The 17,483-nt window shown below is 42.7% G+C and overlaps 1 protein-coding gene across 1 annotated transcript in view; it reads left to right on the top strand.

Moving 5' to 3' along the window:
- ANKRD31 (ankyrin repeat domain 31) overlaps window positions 1-17,483 on the top strand; it is a 300,863-nt gene that overhangs the window by 151,310 nt on the left and 132,070 nt on the right. The window contains exons 10-14 of the mRNA XM_077287427.1: window positions 1,986-2,128; window positions 5,429-5,463; window positions 7,026-7,213; window positions 7,618-7,706; window positions 14,322-14,377. Of these exons, the coding sequence (XP_077143542.1) occupies window positions 1,986-2,128; window positions 5,429-5,463; window positions 7,026-7,213; window positions 7,618-7,706; window positions 14,322-14,377 (511 nt within the window). The remainder of the gene's footprint in view (window positions 1-1,985; window positions 2,129-5,428; window positions 5,464-7,025; window positions 7,214-7,617; window positions 7,707-14,321; window positions 14,378-17,483) is intronic.

Below are 17,483 nucleotides of genomic sequence, written 5' to 3' on the forward strand. Positions count from 1 at the left end.
GGTATGATAATAAAGCGTTGTTTTTTGCCTCGTTTTTTTTTTTTTTACGGTGATCACTGAAGGGTTTAACTAGTGGGACAGTTTTATAGGTTACGGACGCGGCAATTCTAAATATGTGTACTTTTTTTTAATTTTATTTAGTCAAATGTATTTATTGGAACAATATATATTTTTTCTTTATTTAGGTTTTTTACACTTGTAAATATTTTTTTTTACTTCTTTACATTGCCCCGGGGACATGACTGTATAGAGTCAGATCGGTGATTTCACACTTTGCAGTGCACTGTGTCAGATCAGCGATCACACAGGTACTGCAGGGAGGCTTCCCGGCGCCTGCTCAGAGCAGGCGCTTCCAAGCCACCTCCCTGCAGGACCCGGATGGAGACCCGCAGCGATTTTAGATCCGGGCCTGCAGGGAGGAGGAGGTAGGAGACCCTCGGAGCAACGCGATCACATCGCGTTGTACCGAGGGTCTCAGGGATGCCCGCAGGGAGCCCCCTCCCTTCTCGATGCTTCCCTGTGCCGCCGGAACGCTGCGATCATGTTTGATCGCAGTGTTCCGGGGGTTAATGTGCCAGGAGCGGTCCGTGACCGCTCCTGGCACATAGCGCCGGATGTCCTGCAGTACTCAACAGGGCAGACAAAGTACGCCTGCGCCGGAGCTGCGGCGCGAAGACCAGGAGAGGACGTCATGGAATGAAGATAGGAGGCGCCGGAACGGACCTGCGACGCCCATTGGAGCGGGACCGCCTGTGGGTGAGTATAATCTAACGTCTTTTTCTCCTCTTTCAGGTAACATCGAGGGCTTATCTATAGTATTACAGAATGCTGTAGATAAGCCCCTGATGACGGTGGGCTTACCTCACCATCGATTTTGGGGGTGACAGGTTCCCTTTAAATGCTGTTTACAAATATCTAAAAGGATGTCACAGTGGAGAGATCATCCTTATTCCCATTTGCACATGGAAACACTAGAAGCAATGGAATGAAACTGAATGGAGAAGATTAGACTAGAAATTAGATTAGATATTAGAAAAACTTTGTGACAGTGAGAGTGATCAACAAGTGGAACAGGCTACCACGAGAAGTGATGAGTTCTCCTTCAATGAAAGTCTTCAACCAGAGGCTGGACAGACAGCTGTCTGAGATGGTTTAGTGAATTCTGCAGTGAGCAGGGGTTGGATATGATGACCCTGGAGGTCCCTTACAACTCTAACATTCTATGATTACAGAGGTGTTGTCATGGCCTCCTGATTTACCATATCTCAATCATTCAAGCCTAATTCATAGAGGCCACACATTACAGGACACCAACACATATCTTGTGGAGTCCACTGCTCTCTGGATAAACACTGTTTTGGCTGCAGGACAAGCAGGGGCCCTGCACAATATTCCTAGTTTTAATGTTCTGGCTTATCGGTGGAAAGCTACATTTCAATACTGGAAAAAAGTGACGTTTTTTTTTTTTAAAAAAAAAGGAACAAATAGCTTGTTATTTAGATGGAGTCTATGAAATGTCTTAACTTTTCATGTACTGTATATTGGTGAATAATGTTCAATGGGAGAAATATCCCCATAGAGCATTCAATCCGAAAAGAAATAGTTCATGTTGATAAAAAGCCATCTACAGAACAAAAGACCATAGTTCCTTTATTCTATTATCTATTTTTCTAATTTCTAGAAGCTTTTATTGGAAGAAGCTGGGGGCCAAAGCCTGCCAAGATTACTAAGGATTTGTAGTTATCAGGAAGCACTGTGCTCATTGTGTTATGGATTGTTGGCTAAGAAGGGAGATGCACACTTCCTATAAAAAGCTCAGAGACAGAACAGCATTTAGTTGTCAGTGAATCCTAACTATTACATTTATAAATTCTTGTCTCTTGTGACAATTCAAATTGATTATACAAAAAAGTGCCCAATTGAGAATGTTGCATTTTAGAGTAATGGTGCAAAATGCTGACTTTAATAACATATTTTCTCCATAGCCCAAACAGTGAGAAGTCGACTCTTAATAAAGGTACAAATGTCAGCTGGAACGGTTCTTCACATTCACAGACTAGTCTGCCCTGTCTTGAAGAAGTAAAGTCAATTAGTGAGGTTTCCAAAACTGCTACTTGTAGTACAGCAGGTAAGAGAAGCAGGAGAATTTCCATCAGCTGAAAGATATCACTTTTAAACTTTGGAACGGCAGTGGGCTGTCTCATGACATCTTCTGACCAGGCAGATCATAGCAACTACAGCTAATCACCAACATAGAGATATCAGTCTTGTGTTCATTTGAGAAATCTGTGTCACGAAGTGACTGTCCTAGCGACCCGATGAGAGATCGGTCACAAAACGGCGAAACACACAAGGGTACACCGGGGACACTTTAACAATGGTGGGCCCTGTCAGTAGGGAATGGGGAATTGGACACCTCCTGCACTCACCTGAGGTTGTGCCTTGCTCTTACTATCGTCCCTATATGGGTTCTTTCACCCCGTCGCTGAGCAGGATACCTAATCCCTCACTTGCCCTGCTCCTATCCCTAAGTAGGGAACTGACAGGTGAGAGCACTGGTCCCACCGCTGCACTAATACAACACAGGAAAGTTACAGACAACAAAGGGACAAAGAAACAATAACACCACACTTAGCTTTCTCTGCTGCAATGCACAGCAGAGTAAGGCACTAGATATCAGTATTCAGCTGAAGAACCACAGCACTCAGCAAGCTCCTGTCTCCAGCTAGGTTGGTCTCCAAAAGGACCTGTATAGCCAGCCAATAGTCAACTGATGCATCAGGTGACCTTTTTGAAGGAAGGTAAGAGTGGTCACCACCCACATCAGCAGACTAGGCAGCAATGTAATTACACCAGCGGCCACTGGGGAAAAACTGCATTAACCCCCGATAGCCTGAAAGGAAAAAAGTTTTAATCTGAGAAGCCAGATCTGCCACAGATCCAAACATGGATTGTGACAATCTGACTGACAGTTAACAAAGGGTGATCTTTATAAGACACCCTAAGTAATCAAAGCTCTACAGTCTTTCATGCACATGAAATTAAGGATTGTTATTAAGGTGATGGTGCACCTCCTCTACCAGATCTGGCATCAGTTAAGCATCCAGGTGAGACACTTGTTGAGGCTTCCATCTGCAGCCCAGAAAGTATGTCCTACTCTTAATTAATTAAGAGCCCCATACTGGTAACATTTTCTGGCCCCCTTGAGACTCTGCCAGTCTCCACCTCAGCTCTTCCTCCACCCCTCAAACCTTCCGCAAACTCTTGGCAAAAACTCCACTTCTGCACAATGTCCTCACCAATCACACATTAGGAGTTCCCATCAAACACCATATCACATACATAGCCATCATATTTTGTTTCAGCTCAAAAAAAATGTAAGCCGTCACCAAGACAAGGTAGACTCTTTTGGCCGGGCCCTACTCTACTCTAACCTATTATTCATTTCTTTAATTACCCAATACTCTGTTAAAGGTATATTTTTATTTATTTTTCTTTAGGGAATTAATCACATACATTTTCTAAAATGAACAATAATACCACATACAAGGGACAATTACCATCACACCATGGCTGGACCACATATTACCATCACATAGTGACCGAATAATACCACATACAAGTAACAAATGCCATCACATACTGACCAGATCACATATTACCACCACATAGTGACCAAATAATATCACATATAAGGAACAAATACAGTCACACCATAGCTCTACCACATATTACCACCACATAGTGACCGAATAATGCCACATTCAAGGGACAAATACTGCCACACCATGACCAGATCACATATTACCACCACATACTGACCAAATGATCGAATGATACCACTTACTATGGACTAGTGATGAGCTAGCATGCTCAGATAAAGTGTAATCCTAGCACTCTCGTGTTTAATCGAGTATTTTCGGTGTGCTTGGAAAAATATGCTCAATCCGCGGCTGCATGTTGCGCCGCTGTTCGACAGCTGCTACACATGCAGGGATTGCCTAGCAAACAGGCAATCCATGCATCTGTAGCAACTGTAGAACAGCTGCACGACATGCAGCCTCGGTGACTTAAGCATATTTTTCAAGCACGCTGAAAATATGAATATGAAAATATGAGTGTACTCGGATAACTCCTTATACAAGCACACTTGCTCATCACTACTAGGACAAATACTACCAGACCATGACCAGATCACATATTACCACAACACAGTGACTGAATACTACAATACGGATCATTAATAAAAAAACAACAATACTAATATTACCATAAGTGACATTATACACAGGAACTCTGTATGTAGCATACAGTGTATAGAGTTGGTGTATAGGTAACACACTGACTCACCTGTGAAGTCTCTAGTATTTCATCTTCGCTTTTGTTCCTCATCCAGCGCTAACCGCCATCACTTCTTCCAGCCAGGACTTGATTCTGCAGAAAATAGCATACAGTTATCTAGAGCACCACTTCCGGAGCACATTCCCCAATTTTTACTCAGCTGGCGGCTGTTAACTGTTGCGGTGTAGGAAGCCAGTGGCACAGCAATAGATTTCAACTGAATGCACGTCTGAGGATACAGATTCAGTTACTTACCCGTCAGAATACTGCCTCTGGGACCCAGGGAGCAGAAGCAAAAACTGGACTTTGCCCCCGCATCACTAACGCTCATCGTTCACTATACACCAATAAAGGCAGTAAAGCCTTGATGGCGGCCCTGGCTGAAAAGATTATAAATAATCCTTATAATAATTAGAAAAAAAATGAATGTATTAGAGCAACTCATAGTCCCGCAGCAGAAATCAGAAGTTGAATTACAACTGTCACTCACACATAGTGCACCCAGAAAACACTAATAATGTCACCTCAGGGTATTTTAAACACTACTTTTACTTCAACTCCATACATAAAGACTTTTGTTTCCTGCTCCAGCTGTCCTGCAATTTGATCTGTGAACTTTTGTTTGACCCCAGTTTTTCAATGACCCTGTGCACCTGTGTCCTTGACATTGGCTTTAAAAACTGCCATGGTAGGTCTGTGTGCCTGATATTGGTTTGATCTTTCCTTGTCTTCATATACAGCTATAGAAAGCGAACTTGTTTTTTAGCATGTTATATAATGTAGCAAACTATATATTGACATGTTTAATGGCACATGATGCAGTAGGTCAACGTAAGCTGTGCTACCCATGTACCTCTAGCTACAGTCCTCTTTCCAAGTCCTGTAAGAAGCAACCCTGCCATCTCTTACCGTCCTAATTGGTCTGCGCATTAGCTTGATTTGTATACATCTGATCCAACATTATAATTAATGAAGGAAATATGTTAGGAAACCAGTGGAATTGTTATGCCTTGATTCGTTCTTTCCATCTTGTGTCACAAAATATATCTAACTTATAGTTGTTTTTTGGCCATACATCGTTTTACAGGTCAGGAACAACTGCAAGCAGAAAGTACTGAACAGGTACGTCTTTCTTTTACTGGTTATTCTGTTCCTTATTTCTAGAATGTTATGCCATTTCTTATGCTACAAATGTCTTTAAATCATATTTTGTAACTTGCACTTCTCTACAAACCCTAAAAGGTTAGGAAACCTCCTGCTATTATTTGTAGCTTCAAATGCTTCCGATTTAATGTAGGCATTTAATAGAGGTTTAGCTTGTGGTACTGTGGTCTCTTTCTTATATTTACTTCTGTTTTTAGGATTAATTTGTTTTTGTTCAGACTAAAAAATGGAATCTGGACATTTTTTTTGTCGGCCCAATGGATCTGATTTTTTTACCATTCAAATCTATAGGAACCGGATCATTTCTGTCATCCGTCATGTCATCTGTTTAATGGATGGGTTTTTCACACTGTGTATGCGCAAAACATTAGAGGTGTTCAAAGACACCTCTATTAAAAATTAATCTGTTCAGAATGGGGAAAAAATGGATGAAAGCTAATACAAACAGGAGACAAGAGTGTTTGGCTTCAGTATGGTATTCATTGGCATCTGCTCTTCTTGTTTTATTTCAACTGGATTTCTTACCAGTTGATCCCAAACAGCAATGTGAAGTGAGCCTTAGATGGGTCCATGGCAGCAGGCACATAAAGCACTTCAATCCAGACCAAATGATTGTGGTTGAAATCCAGCTTTATCTGATTCTCATGCAAAAAAAATGACATATCAGCGCAAAAAAATCTTGGGCCTTTTGGTCACCAACTATATATCATAACTAAAAAGGTAAAAATTTGATTTCCAGCACCACATAATAATGCACGTGTCCATCCTTGTAATCATGACTTCCACAAGCCAACATTACAGCTTCTTCTACAGCCTGGGAATCCTGTATGAGCAAATCGGCAGCGAGCCATATTGCACTGGCCAAACCCTGGCCTGACCTAAAGTCTACGGGGAAATTGTCTCTTCCTACTACAGAAAACTGCCCCCTTTCCAGGTTTTCATAGACTAGAAACAACTGTCTGTACCAAAATGCATATTGATTATCAATTTTTTTTTTTACAAAAATGTGCTTTTTTGTAGCTGTAGTGCGGTGGGAGCTATATAGAGATTTTTCTGTAGAAATCGTTTAGAAAAAAGTCATAGCATGTTACATCAAATGCCATAGGTACAAAGCTTGTCTGCCTTAAAAGCATTACAGTATTTCTAGGGGAAAATAGTGTGGTATATAATGGGCTGAAGGGGTGTCACATGGATTCCTTTACACATCCAAAGTTTAGATTTTGCATGCCTCTGTAGTCGTGGGCTTTCACTCTTAGGGCTCATACTCACTTGCTTGAAATGCGGCCGAGTCTCGCAGGTTAAAAACCGGCTCTGCCGCCGGCACTCCAGAGCGGAGCGTGCGGCTGCACAGCAATACATGGAGCTGCATGCTCCGCTCCCAAGTGCCGGTGGCAGCACCGGGTGTTACCATGCGAGACTCGGCCGCATTTCACGCAAGTGAGTATGAGCCCTTATAATGTAAAAATGCCGAATGTTTCAAGTGTGTTAGAAAAATAATGACTTTGCATGTTATTTCCCAGGCCATGGAATCAATTAATAAAGATTGTATGCTGCTAATGAGCCAGAATAATACTGATTTTGAGATGGACCAACAACACAAGGTGCTAAGCAAATCTCCAAAAAGAAAAAAAGCACAAGATACTCACTTTAATGAAAATACCATAAGGGAAGAGGAAGAGACAAAAAGAGGTTTATTGGAAAGGTACAGGTAACAAATCACTGATGAAATAATGATGATAAAACTGACACACTGACCAAACACTGGTGAAACTCTGATCTAAAACACTGATGCACATTTGTCTGTACATTATGTGTATGTGTACAGTATGTGTTTTTTGCGTAGAATAAAAACCATGGACCTCTGAAAGATTCCTAAACCTATTATTAATGACAAAAAATTAATCCCTGGGCTCAGAACTCATCTCACAATAAAAATGGCTTCATACAGCTATGACAATGGCAAAATAAAAAAGATTGTGGGTCTTTGATGAGGGAGACAAGAAAATTTAAAGGACAATAACAGATATTGAATGAAGTAGGAAAGTGTTTTAACTAACTCTTTTGAAGACCAAAAAGTTGTGTCCAATTAGATCTTTTGTTATTTTCTTGCAGAACATGCGGAGTCCCTGACAGTGAAGGATTGTTCCAAAGCGCCAAATCTTCTACTGAATTAATGGGTAGCAGAAGCAAGAATGCAACAGGTGATAGAATTAAAATTAGCTTTATGTGGTACCTGAAATGTGCCATTAGGAAATTAAAATCAACCAGCAAAAAATAATAAACTTGAGGATCTCTGAAGGCAGTGACACAAAAACAAAACAATAAAAATAGATTTGGTAATAAAAGGTGCTAAATTCTGCACTGCTGGAGGGGTTAGTTGGTTTATTGTAGTATAGCTGGCAGGTAGACAATTTAAATATTTTAGTATCTTGAAGATTACCTGTGGCTTTTCTCTGTTTGAGAATGAAGGATTGCTCATGTTAGAATCCTTATAGATTACTATGATGCTGAGTTCGTGAGTTACTGCTCCAGTAAAGCCGCCAAGCAGGATTTACTGCTCTTTACTCGCAGATTAACCTTATTCCTGTGTCACTTCACTAAGGTACACAGAAACAATTGGAACTATGGCTGTTCCCTTGTGCCACCAGGAGGCTGACACAAAAGCCGGGGTCACACCTGTGAGTTCAATGCGAGAAACTCGCATGAGTCTCTCGCATCAATACCCGGCACTGCTGCCGGCAATCAGGACTGGAGTGTGCGGCTGCATCTATTTCTATGCAGCCGCACACTCCGGTCCTAAGTGTCGGCGGCAGTGCCGGGACTTGATTCGAGAGTCTCGTGCGAGTTTCTCGCATTGAACTCGCAAGTGTGACCCCGGCCTAAGAAAAACAAAAGTTATTTTCTCACCTACAGGCTACACCCTCCTAAAGACACTGGACTAACACTGGAATAATTTGATCTCAGAGCCAACTGGCCATTTGATGCAATGTGGGTGATCCAATTTGCATCCAATCAAGCATCGCTGAGGTGGTGTCATACTCGGGGTGAAATTTGTAACAAACCACCCATGGTAGAACTCTCCCACATCCTCCACTGGGTGGATAACCTCCTGAGTTTTTTTTTTTTTTTGTAGTTAATATTCCAGGAATAGAAAACTGGATCGCTGACTATATCAGTAGAAAATGGCTTTGCATGGGACAGTGATACCTTCATCCTGTAATCCACTCCCAGATATTGTATGTCAACTTTTGGGAATCCTGGACATTGATCTGGTTATCTAGGACGAATCACAGGGTTCTACAGTTTTGGGTCCATCTACAAACAGAGCCTGACACCAGATTCTCTATCCATTTTTAGGGTCAAGGCTCTATCTTCCCTTTTCTATTTCAGAGGTCTATGGCTTCTAATTCTCAGATCAAGTCCTTCCTTCAAAGGTCCTTTACTCACCTCCATCCTGTGCCTCTTGGGAGTTTATCTTGGTGAATGACGCTCTACAGGCTTCTCTATCGAGACCTGGAATTGTAGCCTTCCCCTTCATCATCCTGTTCATCAGAGGGGCCACTGAACTGGAGACTGATTCATGCTGCTCTGCTGTTCTCATCCTTCTCTAGGTAAAGGAGGCTTGAGTCTGGTGCCTTCCTTTCTCTCAAGTTGGTCTTTCATTTTTCATCTTAATGCATAGGTTAGACTTCATCCCTTTAGTACCCCTTGATCCAATCCCACTTTCACAGCTGGACATTCTCAGTCCATTGCTTGTTGTTCCATCTAAACATTCTCATGTCGTTTACATGGTGCATTTTTTTTGCAGATGCCAGCCTTATCAGGTAGGCCGTACAACAGCTGTGGCTCAGCATGCTCTGGCATGGCCTACTTTTTCTTTTTTTGCTACAAATAGTGATATGTAAAAGTCTGTCCACCTCCTGGTCAATATTACTGTTATTGTGAACAGTTAAGCAAGTTGAAGATAAAGTGATCACTAAAATGGCGGAAGTTAAAAGTGACACATTTCCTTTGTATTTTCGGTAAAATATATATATACAAATATATACAGTTATATGAAAAAGTTTGGGCACCACTATTAATCTTAAGCTTAATGTTTTATAAAAATTGTTTTTTTCTGCAACAGCTATTTCAGTTTCATATATCTAATAACTGTTGGACACAGTAATGTTTCTGCCTTGAAATGAGGTTTATTGTGCTAACAGAAAATGTGCAATCTGCATTCAAACAAAATTTGACAGGTGCATAAGTATGGGCACCCTTATCATTTTCTTATTTTAAATACTCCTACCTACTTTTTACTGACTTACTAAAGCACTTTTTTTGGTTTTGTAACCTTATTGAGCTTTGAACTTCATAGCCAGGTGTATGCAATCATGAGAAAAGCTACTTAAAGTGGCCACTTGCAAGTTGTTCTCCTGTATCATATTTTTTCACAAAAATGATTTTTTCGCCCCCAATTTTTTATTTTCCCAAGGGTAAGAGAAGAAGTTGGACCCCAAAAGTTGTTGTCCAATTTGCCCTGAGTGCGCTGATACCTCATATGTGGGGGTAAACCACTGTTTGGGCGCATGGCAGAGCTCGGAAGGGAAGGAGCGCCATTTGACTTTTCAATGCAAAATTGACTGGAATTGAGATGGGACGCCATGTTGTGTTTGGAGAGCCACTGATGTGCCTAAACATTGAAACCCCCCACAAGTGACACTATTTTGGAAAGTAGACCCCCTAAGGAACTCATCTAGATGTGTTGTGAGAGCTTTGAACCCCCAAGTGTTTCACTACAGTTTATAACGCAGAGCCGTGAAAATAAAAATTCTTTTTTTTCCCCACAAAAATTATTTTTTAGCCCCCAGTTTTGTATTTTCCCAATGGTATCAGGAGAAATTGGACCCCAAAAGTTGTTGTCCAATTTGTCCTGAGTACGCTGATACCTCATATGTGGGGGGGAACCACCGTTTGGGCGCATGGGAGAGCTCGGAAGGGAAGGAGCGCCATTTGAAATGCAGACTTAGATGGAATGGTCTGCAGGCGTCACGTTGCATTTGCAGAGCCCCTAATGTACCTAAACCGTAGAAACCCCCCACAAGTGACCCCATATTGGAAACTAGACCCCCGAAAGGAACTTATCTAGATGTGTTGTGAGAACTTTGAACCCCCATGTGTTTCACTAAAGTTTATAATGCAGAGCCGTGAAAATAAAAAATCCTTTTTTTTCCACAAAAATTATTTTTTAGCCCCCAGTTTTGCATTTTTCCAAGGGAAACAGTGTCAATTGAACCCCAAAAGTTGTTGTCCAATGTGTCCTGAGTATGCTGATACCCCATATGTTGGGGTAAACCCCTGTTTGTGCGCACGGGAGAGCACGGAAGGGAAGGAGCACTGTTTTACTTTTTCAACGCAGAATTGGCTGGAATTGAGATCGGACGCAATGTCGCATTTGGAGAGCCCCTGATGTGCCTAAACAGTGGAAACCCCCCAATTATAACTGAAACCCTAATCCAAACACACCCCTACCCCTAATCTCAACTGTAACCCTAACCACACCCCTAACCCTGACACAACCCTAATCCCAACCCTATTCCCAACCGTAAATGTAATCCTAACCCTAACTTTAGCCCCAACCCTAACTTTAGCCCCAACCCTAAGTTTAGCCCCAACCCTAACTTTAACCCCAACCCTAACCCTAGCCCTAACCCTAGCTCTAACTTTAACCCTAATGGGAAAATGGAAATAAATACATTTTTTTAATTTTTCGTAACTAAGGGGGTGATGAAGGGGGAGTTTGATTTACTATTTATAGCGGGTTGTCTATCGGATTTTTATGATTGGCAGCCGTCACAAACTAAAAGACGCTTTTTATTGCAAAAAAATTTTTTTGCGTTATCACATTTTGAGTGCTATAATTTTTCCATATTTTGGTCCACAAAGTCATGTGAGGTCTTGTTTTTTGCGGGACGAGTTGACGTTTTTATTGGTAACATTTTCGGGCACGTGACATTTTTTTGATCGCTTTTTATTCCGATTTTTGTGAGGCAGAATGACCAAAAACCAGCTATTCATGAATTTCTTTTGGGGCAGACGTTTATACCGTTCCGCGTTTGGTAAAATGGATAAAGCAGTTTTATTCTTCGGATCAGTACGATTACAGTGATACCTCATTTATATCATTTTTTTATGTTTTGGCGCTTTTATACGATAAAAACTATTTTATTGAAAAAATAATTATTTTTGCATCGCTTTATTCTGAGGACTATAACTTTTTTATTTTTTCTTTGTTTACGCTGTATGGCGGCTCGTTTTTTGCGGGACAAGATAACGTTTTGAGCTGTACCATGGTTATTTATATCCGTCTTTTTGATCGTGTGTTATTCCACTTTTTGTTTGGCGGTATGATAATAAAGCGTTTTTTTGCCTCGTTTTTTTTTTGTTTTTTTACGGTGTTCACTGAAGGGGTTAACTAGTGGGACAGTTTTATAGGTCGGGTCGTTACGGACTCGACGATACTAAATATGTGTACTTTTATTGTTTTTTATTTAGATAAAGAAATGTATTTATAGGAACAATATATATATATATTTTTTTTTTTTATTATTTTTATTTTTATTTTTTTTACACGTTTTTTTTTTTTGTACACTATAACATTGCCCCGGGGGAACATCATGTTATAGTGTAAGATCGCTGATCTGACACTTTGCTGTGCACTGTGTCAGATCAGCGATCTGAAGTGCACTCCTGGAGGCTTCCCGGCGCCTGCTCTGAGCAGGTGCTGTGAAGCCACCTCCCTGCAGGACCCGGATGCAGCCCCGCGGCCATTTTGGATCCGGGCCTGCTGCATGGAGGAGGAGGTAAGAGACCCTCGGAGCAACGCGATCACATCGCGTTGCTCCGGGGGTCTCAGGGAAGCACGCAGGGAGCCCCCTCCCTGCGTGATGCTTCCCTATACCGCCGGAACACTGCGATCATGTTTGATCGCAATGTGCCGGGGGTTAATGTGCCGGGGGCGGTCCGTGACCGCTCCTGGCACATAGTACCGGATGTCAGCTGCGATAGTCAGCTGACACCCGGCCGCGAGCGGCCGCTCTCCCCCCGTGAGCGCGGCCGATCGCATATGACGTATTATCCCGTCGGTGGTCATACGGGCCCACCCCACCTCGACGGGATAGTGCGTCTAATGTCAGAAAGGGGTTAATGGTTGGCGAGATTTTTTTTTTCTGAAATTTTGTGCCCTTTTTTCTCCACACATACCTTTGATCATTCTGGCCAAAGAGTTCTATCTTAACCTCATCGGTCCACAGGACTTGTTTCCAAAATGCATCAGGCTTGTTTAGATGTTCTTTTGCATACTTCTGAAACTGTATTACTCTTCCATGAAATTCATATTTGTGTCGGTGTCTCTGAACAGAAGAACAACGTACCATGACTCCAGAGTCTTCTGAATCTTTCTGAAGGTCTTTTGTAGTCAAGCAGGGTTTCTGATTTGTCTCACTGCAGCTCTCCCTGAAATTTCGCTTGGTCTTCCAGAGCTTATCTTGACCTCCACTGTTCCTGTTAACTGCCATTTCTTAATTACATGTCGAACTGAGGAAAGGGCAACTTTAAAACGCTTTGCTATCTTATAGCCTTCTCCTGCTTTTTGGGTTACCACCATTTTCATTTTTAGAGTTCTAAGCAGCTGTAAAGAAGAACCAGTGGCTGCTGTTTTTTTGGCACAAGGTCATAGGAGGCTGGGTTTTCATAAAGCTTGGAAATTTGCATAACCTGGCCTTTCCTAATGATGTTAGTGAACAAGCCATAACACTAACAGGCTAATTAAGGCCTGAAACCTTGGTCAAAGTTTTATGAGCACATAAATCTCTAAGGGTGCTCAAACTTTTGCATTGTCCCATTTTCATTTTTGAAATTTTTAAAGTGGAGAAGTAAAGAAAAAAAAATGTTTCGCCTAAAATACAAAGGAAGTGTGTCATTTTTAACTTGTGTAATCTTCAACTTGCTTAACTGTTCGCAATAACAGTAATTTTGACCAGGGCTATCCAAATTTTTACATGCCACTGTACATCTTATTACCCACCCAACCCAAGAGGACTGCTTTAGAATGTCCATGATTCGGAAAGCGATATAGCTACTACTCATGCACCGTCGCCGGCACCATTTTGCTAGAGAAATAAAATTTGGAACACAACGCGATTTTGATTAACTTCTTTTTTTTTTTTACCCCACAATAGTATAGGCATAAAGGCATATAGGCATGTATCACGCTACAGTGCAGTTGCCGCCTGCGCCATTTTGATGAATTTATTTTTTTTTATCTAACCCCACAATAGCATATGCAGTATGTAAAATAGGGGGCAGGTTAGTGAAGGATCAGTGATCTGTCATAAGCCCATACAGTTGCTTATGTAAGCAGAGCACCACATAAAGCTCCCCCCACAGGCCGCCACGGAGCTCAAGAATCTCAGTAACTGAAAACTGCAATTAAAGATTAAAGAACAACAACAAGATGGATTTCATCAACCAAGGTATCATTTTAATCAGTATAACGGTGCCAACCTGACAGTGTCTGTAGTTTACTGAGCACAATCCTGCCGACAGGTTTGCTTTAAGTTAGTGTAGCCTGCAGTGTAGGAGCTAACTTTTGTAAATCTTAGTGTGAGCCTCCTGGTGGTTGCAGTTACCCCTCATGATTAAAAATCTCTTTATCTGCAGGTACATACCATTACTGGACATAACAGGTTCCCTTTAAAGCTCACTTGAATGAGGTATAGAAAATAAATGAACATTCAGAAAGAACAGCACTTATGACACTCTTTTTTTTGTAGTAAGCCGTGGGAGGAAGAGAAAAAGTAAGCTTAGCCAGCCATATGTGTGCAAGAAGGTTAGTTTCCAAATATATGTTCTACCTTCAATGTAATTTGTAGAGATTTGAGTTGAGATTTATACGACAAGTGGGTTGGCTTCCTCAGCATGACCCCCTGATGGAGCCGAGGCGAAACGCCTTGGGGCTAGTGGTGTCTGTGTCATGCTTTATTTCACAATATGGGTAGGAACCTGCAGGGACATAATGGAGTCTGAATATACTAGCTTTGATCTGATTTCAGGCACAGACCTACTATATAGCATTCATTTCTCCCCCACCAGCTTCTATTGTCTCTGAGGTTTACATAAGCACTATGCACTTTACTACCATAGTTAAAATGCCCATGTGATGTAATATGGTTGTACACGCTGCTCTCTACCTGATTCTGTCTCTGAATTGTCTCTATTACTGACTTACATATATTATATTGCTGTCATGGACGTGGTTGTGGAACCACTGTGCCTCGGACCGTGGGGAGCCTGGAGGGGCGTGACTAAACGAGCAGCGGACTGTTCACTAGAGCCTCTGATGGTGAGGTTAGGCTTGGCTCCCGATGTACGCCAGCCTGGTGCCACTCCAGGACAGACCAACAGAAGCTCGGCAGCTGGACCCAGAAGGACAGACTGGATATTAGATATTAGAGTGCAGCAGGCAGGATCTGCACCAGAGTGCAGCAGGCAGGATCTGCACCAGAGTGCAGCAGGCAGGATCTGCACCAGAGTGCAGCAGGCACGATCTGCACCAGAGTGCAGCAGGCACGATCTGCACCAGAGTGCAGCAGGCAGGATCTGCACCAGAGTGCAGCAGGCAGGATCTGCACCAGAGTGCAGCAATGACTGGTATGCAACCTTACACAACTTTGACTGCAGAACAGGAAGGTTTCTCAGGCACCTCCCCAGTGGGGAGGAAGCAATATATACATACTGCCCCAGTCATTAGCTGGGGAGGAAATAGCAAGTGCACGCGCTGTCCCTTTAAGAGGGCAGGAGCGCGTGGACGTGCTCTAAGGACATGGCTAGGGGCCCGGCTTGAAGCTCTGCTGGAATCATGTGAAGTGACGCACCGGAGGTCCTGCCTGTCAGAGCAGAGATCCGGCGTGGTGCTAGCAGTTGCCCCCCCACTTTACGCCCCCTCCTCTGCAAGCCATCAAGAAGGTTCCGGAGGAGAATTGTCACATGAATATTCTCCTTAGGCTCCCAGGATCTCTCCAGAGGACCAAACCCCAGACAACAAGGAAGAAGGTCTTGCCTCTCACCTTCTTCATGGCCAAGATGTTCTGCACCTCAAAAACGTCATCCGGGCATGGTACTGGAATCCTTGAAAAGGGGCTCAGGATGACCGGCTACAGCAGAGAGACATGAAACGAATTCGGAATCCGTAATGAAGGAGGTAACTTCAGTTTATAGGAGACATCGTTGATCCGCTTCAGCACCCCGAAAGGTCCGATAAAGTGAGGACCCAACTTGTAAGAGGAAACCTTCAGTTGTTCGTGCCTGGACGAGAGCCATACCTTGTCACCGGGGCGGAAGCATCGAGCACCCATGCACCTTTTGTCTGCATGTCTCTTCATAGAGGATGCTTCTAAAGTGGCTTTGATATCCTCCAACAACTTTATAAAATCCTTGGAGAGGACATCTGCCGCAGGCATCTAATTTTACTACTAAAAAATGGGAAAACGTATTGACTCGAGTATACATTATCCCTTCATCCCTATCCTGGAATGCATGGCTCCCCATCCCTGTCCTTGTATTCATGGCTCCCCATCCCTGTCCTTGTATTCATGGCTCTCCATCCCTGTCCTTGTATGCATGGCTCCCCATCCCGTCCTTGTATGCATGGCTCAGTGTCTCGTTCTTGTATGCATGGCTCCTTATCCCCGTCTTTGTATGCATGCCTCCTTGTCCCCTATCCTTGTATGCATGGTTCTTATAAAAAAAACTAAAACATCCTACTTACCTTCTCTGCGTGCCTTCGCCCTCGCTGACCACAGATTCTCAATTGGATTAAGGTCTGGGCCACTTCAAAACATTTACACATTTACCCTTAATCTACTCGAATGCTTTCTTTAGCAGTATGTTTTGGGTCATTTTCTTGTTGGAATGTGAACCTCTGTCCCAGTCTCAAATCACTGACAGACTGAAATGGGTTTGGTTCAAGAATATCGGTGTATCTTGCATCATCCATCTTCCCCTCGACTCGGACCATTTTCCCTGTCCCTGATGCCAAAAAAAAATCACTTTAACATGAAGCAATCCATAAAATGGGAAAAAGGCAGCAACACTCCGTATCACGTGTCATAAAAACCTAAGTCCTTTATTTGAACAAGCTTTTCAGGGACAAGGTTTACTAAGGCAGGACTAGTGTAGGCATGCAGGCAAAAGAACAGGACTACGGCCGTTTTGCGTTTAACTCGCTTCCACGCGAAACGGCCGTAGTCCTGTTCTTTTGCCCGCATGCCTGCCCTAATCCTGCCTTTGTAAACCTTGTCCATTAAAAGCTTGTTCAAATAAAGGACTTAGGTTTTTATGACACGTGATGCGGAGTGTTGCTGCTTTTTTCCTCATTTCATGGATTGCTTCAAGTGTGTTTCTTCAAGCAAGCACCTCCATATCCGTGAGATCACCCAGTAAAGTGTCGTTGACTCAGAGTCCACCCACTCTACCAGTAAGTAGACTGTTTCTTAGTGCCATTCTAATTTTTCCTTCCTTTGGATCACTTTAACATGATGCTGCCACCACCATGTTTCAATGTGGGGATGGTGTTCTTGTGGTGATGAGCTGTGTTGGTTTGGTGCCAGACATAGCGTTTATCTTGGTGCCTTGGCAAACTCAAGGCGAGCCTCACAATTTTTCTGTGTACGTAAAAGCTTTTTTTCCGCCCCCTCTTCCATAAAGGCCACCACTCTGGAATGTGCGGCTTATTGTGGTCGTTTGGACAGATACTTCAGTCAGCTTGGAAACTCTGCACCTCCTTTAGGGTTTGGTCTCTGTGCTGCCTTTCTGATTAACACTCTCCTTGCCCGAGCTGAGAGATTTGGTGGGCGGCCTTCTCTTGGCAGGTTTGTTGTGGTACCATGTTCTTTCCCCTTGATGATAATGGATTTGATGGTGCTCAAGGGGATCAT

Source organism: Ranitomeya variabilis, chromosome 1, assembly GCF_051348905.1.
Source record: "Ranitomeya variabilis isolate aRanVar5 chromosome 1, aRanVar5.hap1, whole genome shotgun sequence".
In the NCBI taxonomy this organism is placed as follows: Eukaryota; Metazoa; Chordata; class Amphibia; order Anura; family Dendrobatidae; genus Ranitomeya; species Ranitomeya variabilis.